Source organism: Erigeron canadensis, chromosome 8 (genome assembly GCF_010389155.1).
Source record: "Erigeron canadensis isolate Cc75 chromosome 8, C_canadensis_v1, whole genome shotgun sequence".
Classification (NCBI taxonomy): Eukaryota; Viridiplantae; Streptophyta; class Magnoliopsida; order Asterales; family Asteraceae; genus Erigeron; species Erigeron canadensis.
The window spans coordinates 19,177,192-19,191,242 of NC_057768.1; the positions used below are offsets into that span (position 1 = coordinate 19,177,192).

Genomic DNA, 14,051 nt, shown 5'->3' on the forward strand with positions numbered 1-14,051 from the left:
CGTCAAAAAACACTCCTCTACCAGTAAATTGTAATGTCATTCCTTCACTCCGAGAAGTTGTTCATACTCCAAGAAATATGTCCAGAATTAATTACACGCGGACACTGTTTTCTGACATCACTAACGGTACGTACACATACCCGATTCAGCACATATAAGGTTCATATTTCAATAACTTCATTCATAACGCTATCATTATTTTACTTTAGTTCCATCCGCTACTCTGCATTCTGGAACAAAAATTCGACCAACCCAATCGTTAAATCAACCAGTTGTGATTAAAGGTAAACTGGATGATCCATGTTGGTACTTTTCCATTAAATTACATAACTATTTTCGTATGCACATCGTGCCAAGTACCAAGTTAACACTATTCTGAAATTATATTTGCAGGAAACAATTTTATGATACCCTCTAATTGTAGAGTAATTCGAAATAACAACCATATTGCCTCACAGTCAGAAACACCCAATTCAGAAAATAATGCTATGACTAGTGCGATTACTCCAACACGCTCTTCGCTGTCTCATATCACTAACAAAGGTAATGTAATATATTATGTAATCGTTCAATCAACCAATCATCTGAGTTACAGTCGTTTCCTCTATATCCACCTACCATCTTCACACATTTATATATAATTTTCTTTTGCAGAAAACAATTTTATGATCTCCTCAAATTGTAGAGTATTTCGCTCTAACAAACAATCAGCTTCCACGTCATACGTGCCCAAGATCCTACATAATACTATGACTGCTTCAATAATTCCATCATGCTCTCCGCTGTCTCATATCACCAAAAACGGACCTGCACTTCCGTCGACAACATCTACTCCTACAAACGATTCCATGGCTACTGTTCAGCCACATAAGAGACTTCAACCACCATATCCAAAACGCAAGAAATTTAATACAAAAGATATTCTTTTGTTTGACTTATCCAGTGCTTCAACGTCACTAGCTACAAATATCCAGAATAACCCTTCTTCACACCGAAGTATGTCTCCCGTATCTTTTAAACTTTATCTCTACTTCCTATTAAAAGTTATGTGTTGATGTTACTTTTCCTGAACCATTTTCAGTTCCTACATATGGCACTGCGAACTTTGTCTCAACATCTTCTTATGTTACCCCTTCCACTTCTACAAACCCAGTTGCAAAGGAAACTAAAAAACGTGGTAGGCCACGTTCTGATAAACAAACTACTCAAGTTCCTGAACAAGCAATGATGCAACAATCCATGCAGGAATTTCAAGTGGTAATGTGTTTATGTACCAACTTTATATACCATATAATATATTTCTTCCGATCAATGATACTTTTCTACACCGGTATATACTTGCTACAGATGGTACTACTAACTTTACATCGACATCTTCTCATGCTTCCCCTTCAACTTCAACAAACCCAATTGCCAAGGAAACTAAAAAACGTGGTAGGCCTGCACATTCTGATAAACAAACTACTCAAGCTTCTATCCTGACGACTTCAAACACTCAGCCCGATGGAACAAGCAACGCTGCAGGTAGATTTGCATCACTTTCAAGTGGTAATGTGTTTATGTACCAGCTTTAGATAACAAATACAATATTTCTTCCAATTAATGTTAGTATGTTACTTTCCTAAATCGTTCCTAATTACTACAGATGGTACTCCTAACTTTACCTCCACATCTTCTCATGCTACCCCTTCAACTTCTACAAACCCAATTGCAAAGGAACCTAAAAAACATGGAAGGCCACGTTCTGATAAACAAACTACTCAAGGTTCTATCCTGACGACTTGCAACGCTCAACTTGAGGGAACAAGCAACTATGCAAGTAGATTTGCAACATTTCCAACTGGTAATGTGTTTATGTACCAACTTTAGATAATATATAAAATATTTCTTCCAATTCATGTAACTTTTCTACATTTGTGGCGAATTACTACAGATAGTACTATCAACTTTACCTCGGCATATTCTCATGCAACCCCTTCAACTTCTACAAACCCAATAGTCAAGGGAACCAAAAAACGTGGAAGACCACGTTCTGATAAGAAAACTATTCAAATTTCTATCCCGACGACTTCTAACACTCAGCCTGATGGAACAAGCAATGATCTAAATAGATTTAAAGGAATCTCAACTGGTAATTTGTTTACTTCAAAACTAATTTCTCCCAATTATACACACAGTTTATTTTAAATCAATTACAGTCCCTTTTCAACCAAACACATGTTGAGTATTATATGTCATCTATTTTTTCTTTGTAGCCTATGTAGATGTAGGTGATGCCACCAAAGTTTGCTCGCTATGTAATGCTAAGGTTTGGCTTGGAGAAGCAATAAGGAACAATAAGGACTTAAAAAAAACATACTATTCCATCTGTTGTTACAATGGAAAAGTTGAATTGCCAAATCTACATCAGCCGCCCAACTTGCTCATTGACCTATACGCAAGCAATGGTGAAAAAAGTAAACACTTTTTACAAAACATATGACAATACAATATGATGTTTGCATTTACTTCTATGGGAGGTAAGATCGATCACAAAATTAATTCCGGAGGTGGTCCTTATGTGTATCGAATGCATGGCCAGAATTACCATCTTGCAGGCACTTTACTACCCGAGGATGGTAATTCACCAACCTTTGCACAACTGTACATATTTGATACTGATAATGAGGTTGAGCATAGATTCAATGCGCACAAGTATGTCCACAGCCTAATACATATGTAGAGTTACTGTTTTTTTTTCTACTACGCAATTGTTTAATCCATTTTTAATATATTTTAATTTATCTTTATGTAGTTCCAGCAAAAAAATGCGCCTCGCTGATAACTCATTACCGAATCCTTCATCTATTGAGTTCTTGGTTGTGCAAGACTTGAAGGATTTACTGGATTTTGTAAATCCTTTGGTTAAGCAATTCAGGAATGCACGTGATAGATTTGGCTACAATCCCGCAGATCGAATTAAGATTGTATTGAGGGGAACAAGAGAAAAGGATGGTAGGGAGTATAATCTTCCTACAACAAGTGAGGTAGCTGTCCTCATTGTAGGTGACATTGACGGATCCGATGAACCAAGAGATATTGTTTTGGAAACACAGAGCCGACAGCTGCAACGTATTAGTGAGTTGCATCCTCAGTATCTTGCCCTTCAATATCCTTTGTTATTCCCTTATGCAGAGGATGGTTACAGAGTTGATATTCTGCATCGTGGTGTTGAGGATCCAGAAACTAATGGAAGAATAAGGCTGACTATGCGTGAATTTGCAGCTTATCGTATACAACAACGAACGAATGAAGTTTCATTGATATTAAGATCAGGAAAACTCTTCCAACAATTTTTGGTTGACATTTATACCATGGTTGAAAATGAACGACTTAATTTTGTAAGACATAACCAACAGGTTATGCGTGTTGCACCTCTAAATAACTTGACTTCTAGGTACATGCAAAAGAGTTATTTAGATGCAATGACTCTTTGTAAGTTCTTTGGTTACCCGGATCTATTTTTAACCTTTACATGCAATCCTAAATGGCCCGAGGTCCTCCGATTCGTTGAGGCTGAAAATCTTAGGCCGGAAGACAGACCAAATATTTTGACTCGTGTGTTCAAATTGAAGCTTGATTATCTGATTAGTAGATTGAAGGAAGAAAACATATTGGGTGAAGTTGATGGAGGTATGATTATTAAAGTTTGTATCATATGTATTCTTATATATTCATGTTTTATTAAAAGAAAAAGATGTATTAACCCACTTAACTACTTATATGTAACAGTTATATATACAATAGAGTTTCAGAAAAGAGGACTCCCACATGCTCATATATGTCTATTTTTGAAAAAAGGTTCTAAACTTCCAACTCCAGGAAGACATAGACCGTGTAATATGTTCTGAAATACCTGACAAGGAACTGGAACCACAATTGTACCAAATCGTTAGTGACAACATGGTACAAGGACCTTGTGGACCTGACCGTGAATTCATGCCATGCATGACAAAAGGAAAATGTACTAAACGGTTTCCTAAGGATTTCACTGATCATACCTATATTGATGAAGACGGTTATGCTGTTTACCGTAGACGCAACAACGGAAATCGTGTAGTTAAAAGTGGCATTCCTTAGACAACAGGTTTAGAAAATCTTCATACTTATTATTACTTTTTTTCCGTTCTTTTATACCTGTTCTTAATTTTTAAAGTCAGTGTTTTGCTTTAAATAACATAGTTTCTTAATTTTCAGGTCTGTTGTTCCATATAATAAGGTCCTTATGAGCGAATACCAAGCACACATGAATCTAGAGTGGTGTAACCAACTTGGGGCGATCAAGTACCTTTTCAAGTATATTAACAAAGGACCAGACCGGATCCAGGCCGCATTTGTTCAACCCGGAAAGGAAAAAGGTAAGAAGAAAACTGATGAGGACCGTGATGAAATTGGTGAGTATTACAACTGTCGATATCTTTCGGCATGTGAGGCTGCATGGAGGCTTTTTGGGTATGAAATTCATTATAGAACACCTTCTGTTGAAGTATTGTCGTTTCATCTCGAGAACGAACAACCGGTTGTATATCGAGCAAATCAAAAACTTGGTAAAGTTGTATCCAAACCTACTGTTGCCACTTCTCAGTTTTTGCAATGGATGGAATGTAATAAGCATGATGAGGTAGCAAGAAGTCTAACTTATGTCAAATTCCCGATGAAATTTGCGTGGATCAAGTCTCATCGAGTTTGGTCAAAAAGAATAAGTTCACCGCCAGCCCTTGGTAGACTAAATTACGTATCTCCCAAATCTGGTCAACTATATTACCTACGAATTTTGCTGAACAAAGTGAAGGGTCCTATGTGTTTTGAGGATATTAGGAGGGTTAATGGTGTCGTACAAGAGACTTACAAAGATGCCTGCTATGCTCTTGGGCTATTAGATGACGATAAAGAGTATATTGCTTCAATCAAGGAAACGCATCAATGGGCGACTGCTTCTTTCTGTAGGTCACTATTTGTCATGTTGGTGACATCAGATACTTTGTGCAGACCTGATCATGTCTTCAAAGAAGCATATCAATATCTTTCGGACGATGTCGTTCACGTTCGGCAACAAGAAATGGGAGTTACAGGTAAATCTATGTTTATGAGTTTATTTCCTATGTATCTATAATCTGTATATATAGCACATAATGATTATCTAGACTGAAGCTTAAAGCGGAGCACTTTTAGCGATTTATTCTATCTTTTTATTTACAGGACTGAAGCTTAAACCGGAGGCAATTTTCAATCTCACGTTGGCATACATAGAGAAATTTTTATTGTCTTCGGGAATGAGTTTGAACAATATACCGAACATGCCACTTCCTGATCACACATATATATCAGAGTCATGCAATATGTTAATCCAAGACGAGCTCAATTATGATCCACCTACTATTGAAGTTGAGCACAGAGAGTTGTATGGCAATTTAACAGAAGAACAAACACATGTTTATGACACCATTATGGATGCTGTTACCAAGGGAAAAGGTGGTGTTTTTTTTCCTATATGGTTATGGAGGTACCGGAAAAACGTATGTTTGGAAGACGTTGTCAGCTGCTATTACATCAAGAGGTGAAATAGTGATCAATGTTGCTTCAAGCGGAATTGCTGCACTTTTACTTCTTGGAGGGAGGACTGCTCATTCGAGGTTTGGAATTCCAATTAACTTGAATGAAGATTCTTTTTGTTATGTGAAGCCAGACAGCGACCTTGCTGCCCTGTTGAATAAAGCAAAACTTATCATTTGGGATGAAGCTCCAATGATGCATCGTCATTGTTTTGAAGCCTTTGATAGGACACTAAGAGACATCATCCAATCGCCATACAGACATAAACCATTTGGAGGTAAGACCGTTGTATTTGGAGGTGATTTTTGTGACAACCGTCATCTGAGCGTCTTTTCAGAGGTACTTTTCCGGTCGTTTTAGTTCGTTTTGTTTAAATGCGTCGTTAGACTTTAAGACTTTATCGATGGACTAAGTGGATTTATGTTTCATTCGGGCCTTAGGAGCACTTAGACTTTAGAAAAATTTTACGTGGACACGAGAACAGGAGGAATACTAGTTGTCTTGTGGAAGTGCCAAAATATATAAAATACTTAAAATTATATCAATTAAAGATTTAATAAACAAATATAGACATGTTTATATCCGTTGGAAAACTATTGAAAAGTTACATTTGAATGTGTCGACGATGTGAATTAACGGGTCTCGAGTATCCTTAATTAGTCGAGTCAAATGAGTTTTTGGTGGAGTCAAAGCTGGGTCAAATCTTGGTCAAAGGTAGGGGAGGAACTAACAAAACCCCAACCTAACCCTAATTTCTTCCATTTCTCACACACACCTCCCTCCCTCTCCTCCCTTTTCTCTCTTGGCCGTCCCTCTCCCTTTCTCGGCCGACCACCCCCACGAACCACCACAAACCACCATCAATTTTCACCTTTTTCTTCATATTCTTAAAGATCTTTGTTAGAATTGCTTAGATCTTTACATTTAAATCGGTAGTTCTTCACAAAAATCATGTTTTTCTTGCATAATACATATATATAATTCGGCCACCTATATATATAAATATATATATATGGATCCGAAAAGTTTTATAAAAAATATGTATAGATCGGGTCTTTTTGTTCTTCCTTCTTTAAAAATCGTTTTTGTATATATATATATGTATATATTTAGATCCGAAAATCTTTCATATATGTATATATAAATCCGGCTTTCATGAAAACATATACCTAAATCTATATATTTTCGATTATATATATATATACATATATAGATCCGAGCCTTTTCACCTATATATATATATATATTTGGTTTGATTTGAGTACATGTATATATAACGAAAACCATTATAGATCCGATATCTATATATGCGAAATCCTTGAATTCAAGATGTTTAAAGCCGAAATCTTATGGATCCGAAAACCTTGACCCGAAAACCCTTCAAATTCGAAATCATAGACCCGAAATCCATCATCTTGGTATGTTATGATTCGTGTTCTTGTACATGTAAGACCGAAATATATTAAAATCGAGGCTATAAGTGATTATTTGGTTGAATTCGGTTAGATTTAACTTAGATCCGGGTTGTAAAAGTGATTTGGATTGTGTATCGTGTTTGGATCTAGACTTGTTCTTGAGTTTTGGTTCGGTCAATGCCGGTCAACGCTAGTCAAACTTGGTCAAACCAGCCAGAAAATATTTTTGTGGTATAAAAGTCGATTTATCTATGAAATTGTGTTTAGATCTAATGTTGGGAGTCATTTTCTTGTTGGTCAAAGTCGGTCAAAGGACATATTTGTATTCTTGTCTATTTTGGGACTTTTAGGTGGTCAAAATTAGATAAGGATTTTGAAAAGTCAAAATTAGGGTTTGTTAAAGTCAAACCTAGAGTTTTGTTGGTCAAAGTGAAAGTATAATTGGAACCAAAATGACGTGACATCGAAGTTATTATAGACATTGATCCTAAGTATATATATACGGATTAATTAAAATGGATAATTTCATATATACATATATATACAAAGATTAATTTAATAAAAATAAATGTGTATATATATGTATATATACATATATATATATATATATATTACAAAGATTAATGGACGCGAAAAGACTAAATAAATTATACTATACCCCGGACTTAATATGTTATATTATGACGCCCCATATGAATATTTGACAAGATATAAACATTAAATGTGACATTATTAAAAGAAGTATTTCAATTGGACAAATCACGAGGACGAGATGATTGATATATATTATGATATTTGACGAAACATAATGACATTTCCTAAGACACTAGTATAGGGCATGGACTTGTTCAATTAAGTAAGTACTTACTGGATGACTTGTGGACCATGTAGGAGTGTTGGACAGATTTTGAGCGTGTTTCAAGTGTACTGACTGTTCCTGTTCTTATTCGTTGACTTAGGGTACTTTTACTTGTGCTGCTTTCAGGTGAGTTTCGTAGCTCCTCTTTTTATAAGTTTTGGGGTGGAAAGTATACTTGTTCTTTTTAAACAGTTTTTGTCGATTTCTGTTTATGTTCAATATTGAGTCTGTGCGTATAGAGTTACTTGTGCCATTTGACGTGCTTCTGTCTTGTTGTATATGTGTGTTTATGTGTTTGTTGTTGTGCTTATGACGTGCTTATTTGACGTGCTTTTTGTGTGTATTGGAGACTTGAGACTTTGAGACTTTGGACTAAGGCAGGTACCGTAAGGCCGGACTTTGAGACATTGAGGTCTTTGAGACTTCTGACTTTGAGACTTTAAGACTTGGACTTGGGACTTGAGTACTTTGACTTATATGGCGTAACTCTGCTCATTATATATTGAACAAATACTTATTTTTGTACTTAAAAGAATCGACAAAAGACTTATTTATTCGACTAGACTTTTTGACTAAAACCTACGAACTCACCAACCTTTGTGTTGACACGTTTTAGTATACTTTTCAGGTACTCTGGCTAATCAGGGATAAAGACTGTTATGCTAGGCTTGGACTTCGGAGATTAGTGCTCCTTCATTTATTGTCAGACTTTAAGGCTAAATGCCTTGGATTATTCCTTTGTGGACCTGTTTGTAATAAACTATTCTAGCACTATTATGACTTGAACTCATGTTTCGGGAATATACTCATTATATTCTATTTCATTTAGTAGTATCTATGTAATTCCATGTCGTGCTGTACTTTTCATGACACCTCATGTTTCCGCCAACGGTGGGGTGTTACAGAATGGTATTAGAGCCGTGGTTGTAGAGAATTAGGTGGAAAAGCCTAGACTATAACCTAAGAACCCCGTATAGCATTTACGATAGGAATTATAGATGCATTCTAGACGTGCTAACGTCGCTTATATTTTGAGTTCATATTCTGTTTAGACTTATTATCCCTGTGTTATTTTGACTATGACTATTATTTGGTGACTGTGTGCTTTCGGTGTTATTGTGATTACTTATGTGTATTAGAGCAAGATGAAGTGATGGCGCTAACTAGTATTGCATAGCGATAATCATAGAAAAGCCTGATCAACTGTTCTATGATTACCGCCATGCCTTGCGACAGTTATTAACATCAATGATTGCACTTGTAGTGAGAGTGTGGTAGCTACCCTGGGCTGTTTAATGGGTGTTGGTTAGGTGGAGGGTTAGCCGCTGGTACACCCTGTATACATACCGAGCCAATACCTAGAGAGCATACCAGTACCGTGATCCGACCTTGCATTAGATGTACTAGGGATGTGGAGGGTTAGCCGCTGGTACACCCTGTATACATACACTACTAGTACAACGGATGTAGGTGTTAGATTCGGACCACATTGTAACTGCGATTTAGGGTTATATATTATCAGTATATATATGTATTACATTGACGTGAACTGCATGATTAGTTTAAGTTCTAGATAGCATCCCTTAGACCATAATACGAGAGAGCTTGCTAAGTGTAACATGTGACATAGACATTGACATTTTCGAGCGTTTCTTCGCATCTAACGTTCTAGAGATATACTAACATGTGTGGAATAACGGCAAGATGAGAGCTACTGCGAACAGAGACGATCGCCGCGGTTATTTAAGTCATCAATGTTGTACTGACACAAAATACCCGAAATACGACGAAGGAAGGACCGATTTGTCATGAAGCAGAGAATGCGCAGTATGAGGAGGCAGTGAACAAGGAGATCAGTGAATACTATGCGGACGCTGATGAGAGAATTAGTATTGGAAATGTACTAAAAGAGCCTATAAGTGGTGACATATGTTTTACTTACAAAAACTTCAAGGATTGTTGTGTGCAAGATTATGACGACAGAGGTGGAGCAGTCGAGTTTACTCAATAGTTAGATAGATGGAAGCTGTAATTGACATTAGTGGGTATACTCCTGTTGAGAGGGCCAGTTATGTGACAAATTTCGTTACTTGGGATGTGCTGTCTTGGTGGAATGATCAGTGTCGAACCAGAGGCAGAGTAGTGGCCGAAGCGATGGCATGTTAAAATTTTAAGGAGTTATTGACGAGAAAATTTTGTATGGCAATTGAACTAATAAGATTATAGCGAGAACTTTTGGAGTATAAGATGATTGGTGTTGATCATGTTCGTTACGCTACATGTTTGAGTGAGTTGTCAAGGATGGTTTCATGATTGGTTAATCCGAGAGCAAAGGCATCAGGGAGTATCTTCGTAGGTTGACCCTTTGGGTTAGGTCGATTATGGTTGTTGTTCATCCGCTTACTCTGGAAGAGGCTACATTGAGATACGAGGCTATGATTGATGAATTGATTTAGTGTGGGACTCTTATGGTTGTTAGGACAAGACGAAGGAAAGTAGTGGGGCAAGTAGTAGTGAGAAAGTTTGGCAATCTGTTGGTAAAAGACATAATGGAGGCAAGGCAATGTCAGCAAAAAGCAATATGTGGGTCCTCGCCCTTAGTGTACAAAGTGTAATCTTCATACATGCGGAGAATCAAATTGCATGACATCTTTCAAATGCCATAAGACTAGGCATTTTGCAAGTTACGGTAGGGAATCAAGAATTCAGAGGGCACCGTTCAATAGGTTATCATTGAATCAGAGGAGACTACCCTGAACACATGTCCTCAGAGGCAATCAAGTTCTAGCTACTAGAGGTCGTGCGTATAATAATCCAACAGAGACTCGTAATGATTCGATGGTGCTACTGGGACTTTCTTCTCAATGATCTTTATGCTACTGTTCTTTGACTCGAGGGCTGATTATAGTGTTGTCGCGACCAGTTTCGTTTCCTTATTGAACATTAGACTGAGTCTTACATATATTTATTTTGACGTACCATGGTTACAAAGAACTAGTTAAACTAGACTGGGTCATTCGTTTGTGCACATTAGTTCTTAGTCACTATGCTTTCGTTATTGACTTTGAGACTTTGAGACTTGGACTTGGGACTTGAGTACTTTGACTTATATGGCGTAACTCTGCTCATTATATATTGAACAAATACTTATGTTTGTACTTAAAAGAATCGACAAAAGACTTATTTATTCGACTAGACTTTTTGACTAAAACCTACGAACTCACCAACCTTTGTGTTGACATGTTTTAGTATACTTTTCAGGTACTCTGGCTAATCAGGGATAAAGACTGTTATGCTAGGCTTGGACTTCGGAGATTAGTGCTCCTTCATTTATTGTCAGACTTTAAGGCTAAATGCCTTGGATTATTCCTTTGTGGACCTGTTTGTAATAAACTATTCTAGCACTATTATGACTTGAACTCATGTTTCGGGAATATACTCATTATATTCTATTTCATTTAGTAGTATCTATGTAATTCCATGTCGTGCTGTACTTTTCATGACACCTCATGTTTCCGCCAACGGTGGGGTGTTACAATTTTAGACAAATTCTTCCCGTCATACCAAAAGGCAATCGTGTGGATATTGTCAACGCTTCTTTGCATTCATCTAGATTGTGGCGAGAATGTACCGTTTTGCGATTAACTGTTAACATGGAGTTACAGCATGGCTGTCCATCTAATGAAATTGCAGAGACAAAAGCATTTGCTGAATGGATTCTTAAGATTGGTGAAGGAAAAATCGGCGACAGCAATGATGGTGAAGATATTGTTGAATTTCCAGATGATGTGATAATTCGCTCTGCGGGGGATCATATTCAGTCAATTACATCAGTCGTTTATCCAGCTTTTGAAGATCATCTTAACGATCCAACCTATTTTCAAGATAAAGCCATTTTGGTCCCCACCAATGTAGAAGTTGATGCGATAAATGAATACATGTTAGGATTGATGAAAGAGGAAGGCAAAACTTACTTAAGTTCAGCTTCCTTATGTGAAACAGAGTCTCCGGATGATTTTAAAGAATCCTTTTACGCTCCTGATGTTTTGAATGGTTTCAAAGCTTCTGGGATTCCCAACCATAAACTTACACTTAAAGTTGGTGTTCCCGTTATGCTGTTGCGTAACATTGACCAGAGAAAAGGACTTTGCAATGGGACCAGGTTGCAGATTGTAAGAATGGCACAACATGTTATCGAAGCCAGAATCATATCCGGTAAACACTTCAATGAGATAACGTATATACCTCGCATGAAGTTGGTTCCGTCTGACAAACGAATTCCTTTCCGGTTTCAAAGAAGACAATTCCCTCTGTCCGTTTGTTTTGCGATGACCATAAACAAAAGTCAAGGGCAATCCTTGTCCAATGTAGGATTATACCTCCGTAGACCCGTCTTCACACATGGTCAGCTCTATGTTGCAGTCTCTCGTGTCACAAGTAAACGAGGCTTGAAAGTGTTAATTTGTGATGAGGGGGGCCATTCTACTAATAAAACAAAAAATGTCGTTTACAAGGAGGTCCTACAAAACTTATAGTCTTATTCTTTGTACTGTACTGGAATCCCTTGATAATTTTGGCTATATGATCATTTGTTATTCTTCAATCAATATATTTACTTCAGAATTATTATTTTTTTGCACGCATTTGTTGATCTAAATATACGTAATTATTTATATGTGTATTTGTTGACCAAATATGTATAAAGTCAGGCATACTCTCTATAGATAAAACCACGAGAAGAACATGGAAAACTCATAAACCTCTTAACTTTTTTAATGACTTTATAGCCTTATTTTGATACTTACACATGGCCTTAAAAAAAATGCACAAGTCGCAACTATGGGTTACCCAACAGCCAGATTACATTATTACTCGAGTAACCGTGGTTTCTTCATATCTACTTAAGCAAATAGGATTTTGATCCTGTAAACAGAAAAAGAAACACTAAGTTGGCTCATGTTTTCCAGTCCAATATTTTATCATACAAACAGTCTAATTTTCCAAATAAATATTCTGACATAAAATGTACAACTATTCTCATTTCCAGCTTAACAATCCATTATAAAAATTGTATATACCATACAATCAATTCATTATTTCATGTAAATAATCTTGACATAAACTATGATAATAAATTCAAAGAAACATCCAGCTGATATCAATAGTGCCCTAGCTTTATTACATGATCATCTAAAGCGGACTTTAAAACTCATAAACATCAAAAAGTATTGCATACTCATTCCTTATTGTCTCCGTATGCAGGTGGAATATCATTTTACCAGTTTTCATAACTTCAACACCATCTTCTATCGCTTCATACATCACAATCTCATTGTTATTGATAAATCCAAGCCAATCACCAAAGAGACCAAAGTCTTCCTTTCCGTTTTTCTTCAATATGTGATTAGTGCACATCCTTAGCTTCATCTTGAATGGTTGTCCTTTGTAACGTATTTTTGCAGCAACGTGACCTTTAATTTTGTGACGCATCATGAAATGCTCCGATATAACCTATAACATTCAAATAATATAAGTAAACAACACCATTTATTAATCTCATACCACTGAAGTATAGATGTTATAATTCATCAACTACATATATTCTCACCACACCCTCTGTGCTTGCAATGTTTGTGATAACAGCATCAAACACATCATGGTTACGCCCTATTGCATCAATGTTATCATCACGTATATACTCAGGCCATGTCTTTGCAATACCATATATGTTGTTTGCACGAGTATGAAATATCTTCCCTCCAAACATATCCTCATCGATATTCCATATTATCATAACATGTCCTTTTTTGAAATCGTAGTCTTTGCACAATATTTCCCATACCTCACCCCACACGGCGAATCCGACATTAACCTCTAATGATTCATCTTTTGAATATGACATGTCGGTAGGATATTTTGTTCCATTAACAGCAAAACACACTTCTTGCAAGGCTTTATTAATATAACTTCTAAAAAAGTCAATTGGCATAGGCTGTCCATCAAAACAAACACATTAATTACTTTGCTAATGTAAAAAAAATATATACTGAAGAATAAATGAGATATTCTTAAGACTTTTACCTGGTGTATAATTGGTAAATCATCACCAACAACACAACATTTTTCAATTCTTAAACCGTTACCCATGACAGCGTTAACCTCTTTCCCCGTAAAATCATAACCAG

At 36.5% G+C, this 14,051-nt stretch overlaps 2 protein-coding genes across 2 annotated transcripts; both read left to right on the forward strand.

The window, feature by feature from the left end:
• The first annotated feature begins 4,285 nt into the window (after positions 1 to 4,285).
• On the forward strand, positions 4,286 to 9,877 carry LOC122610374. Its single transcript, XM_043783368.1, has 4 exons — positions 4,286 to 5,111; positions 5,239 to 5,445; positions 5,543 to 5,931; positions 9,659 to 9,877. The coding sequence occupies exons 1-4, from the start codon at positions 4,286 to 4,288 to the stop codon at positions 9,875 to 9,877; spliced, it is 1,641 nt and encodes a 546-aa protein (XP_043639303.1).
• A 1,642-nt stretch (positions 9,878 to 11,519) lies between these two features.
• Positions 11,520 to 12,401, forward strand: LOC122610375 (ATP-dependent DNA helicase PIF1-like). Its single transcript, XM_043783369.1, has one exon. It carries the CDS (start codon positions 11,520 to 11,522, stop codon positions 12,399 to 12,401), a length of 882 nt encoding a protein of 293 aa, XP_043639304.1.
• Positions 12,402 to 14,051: the final 1,650 nt, after the last annotated feature.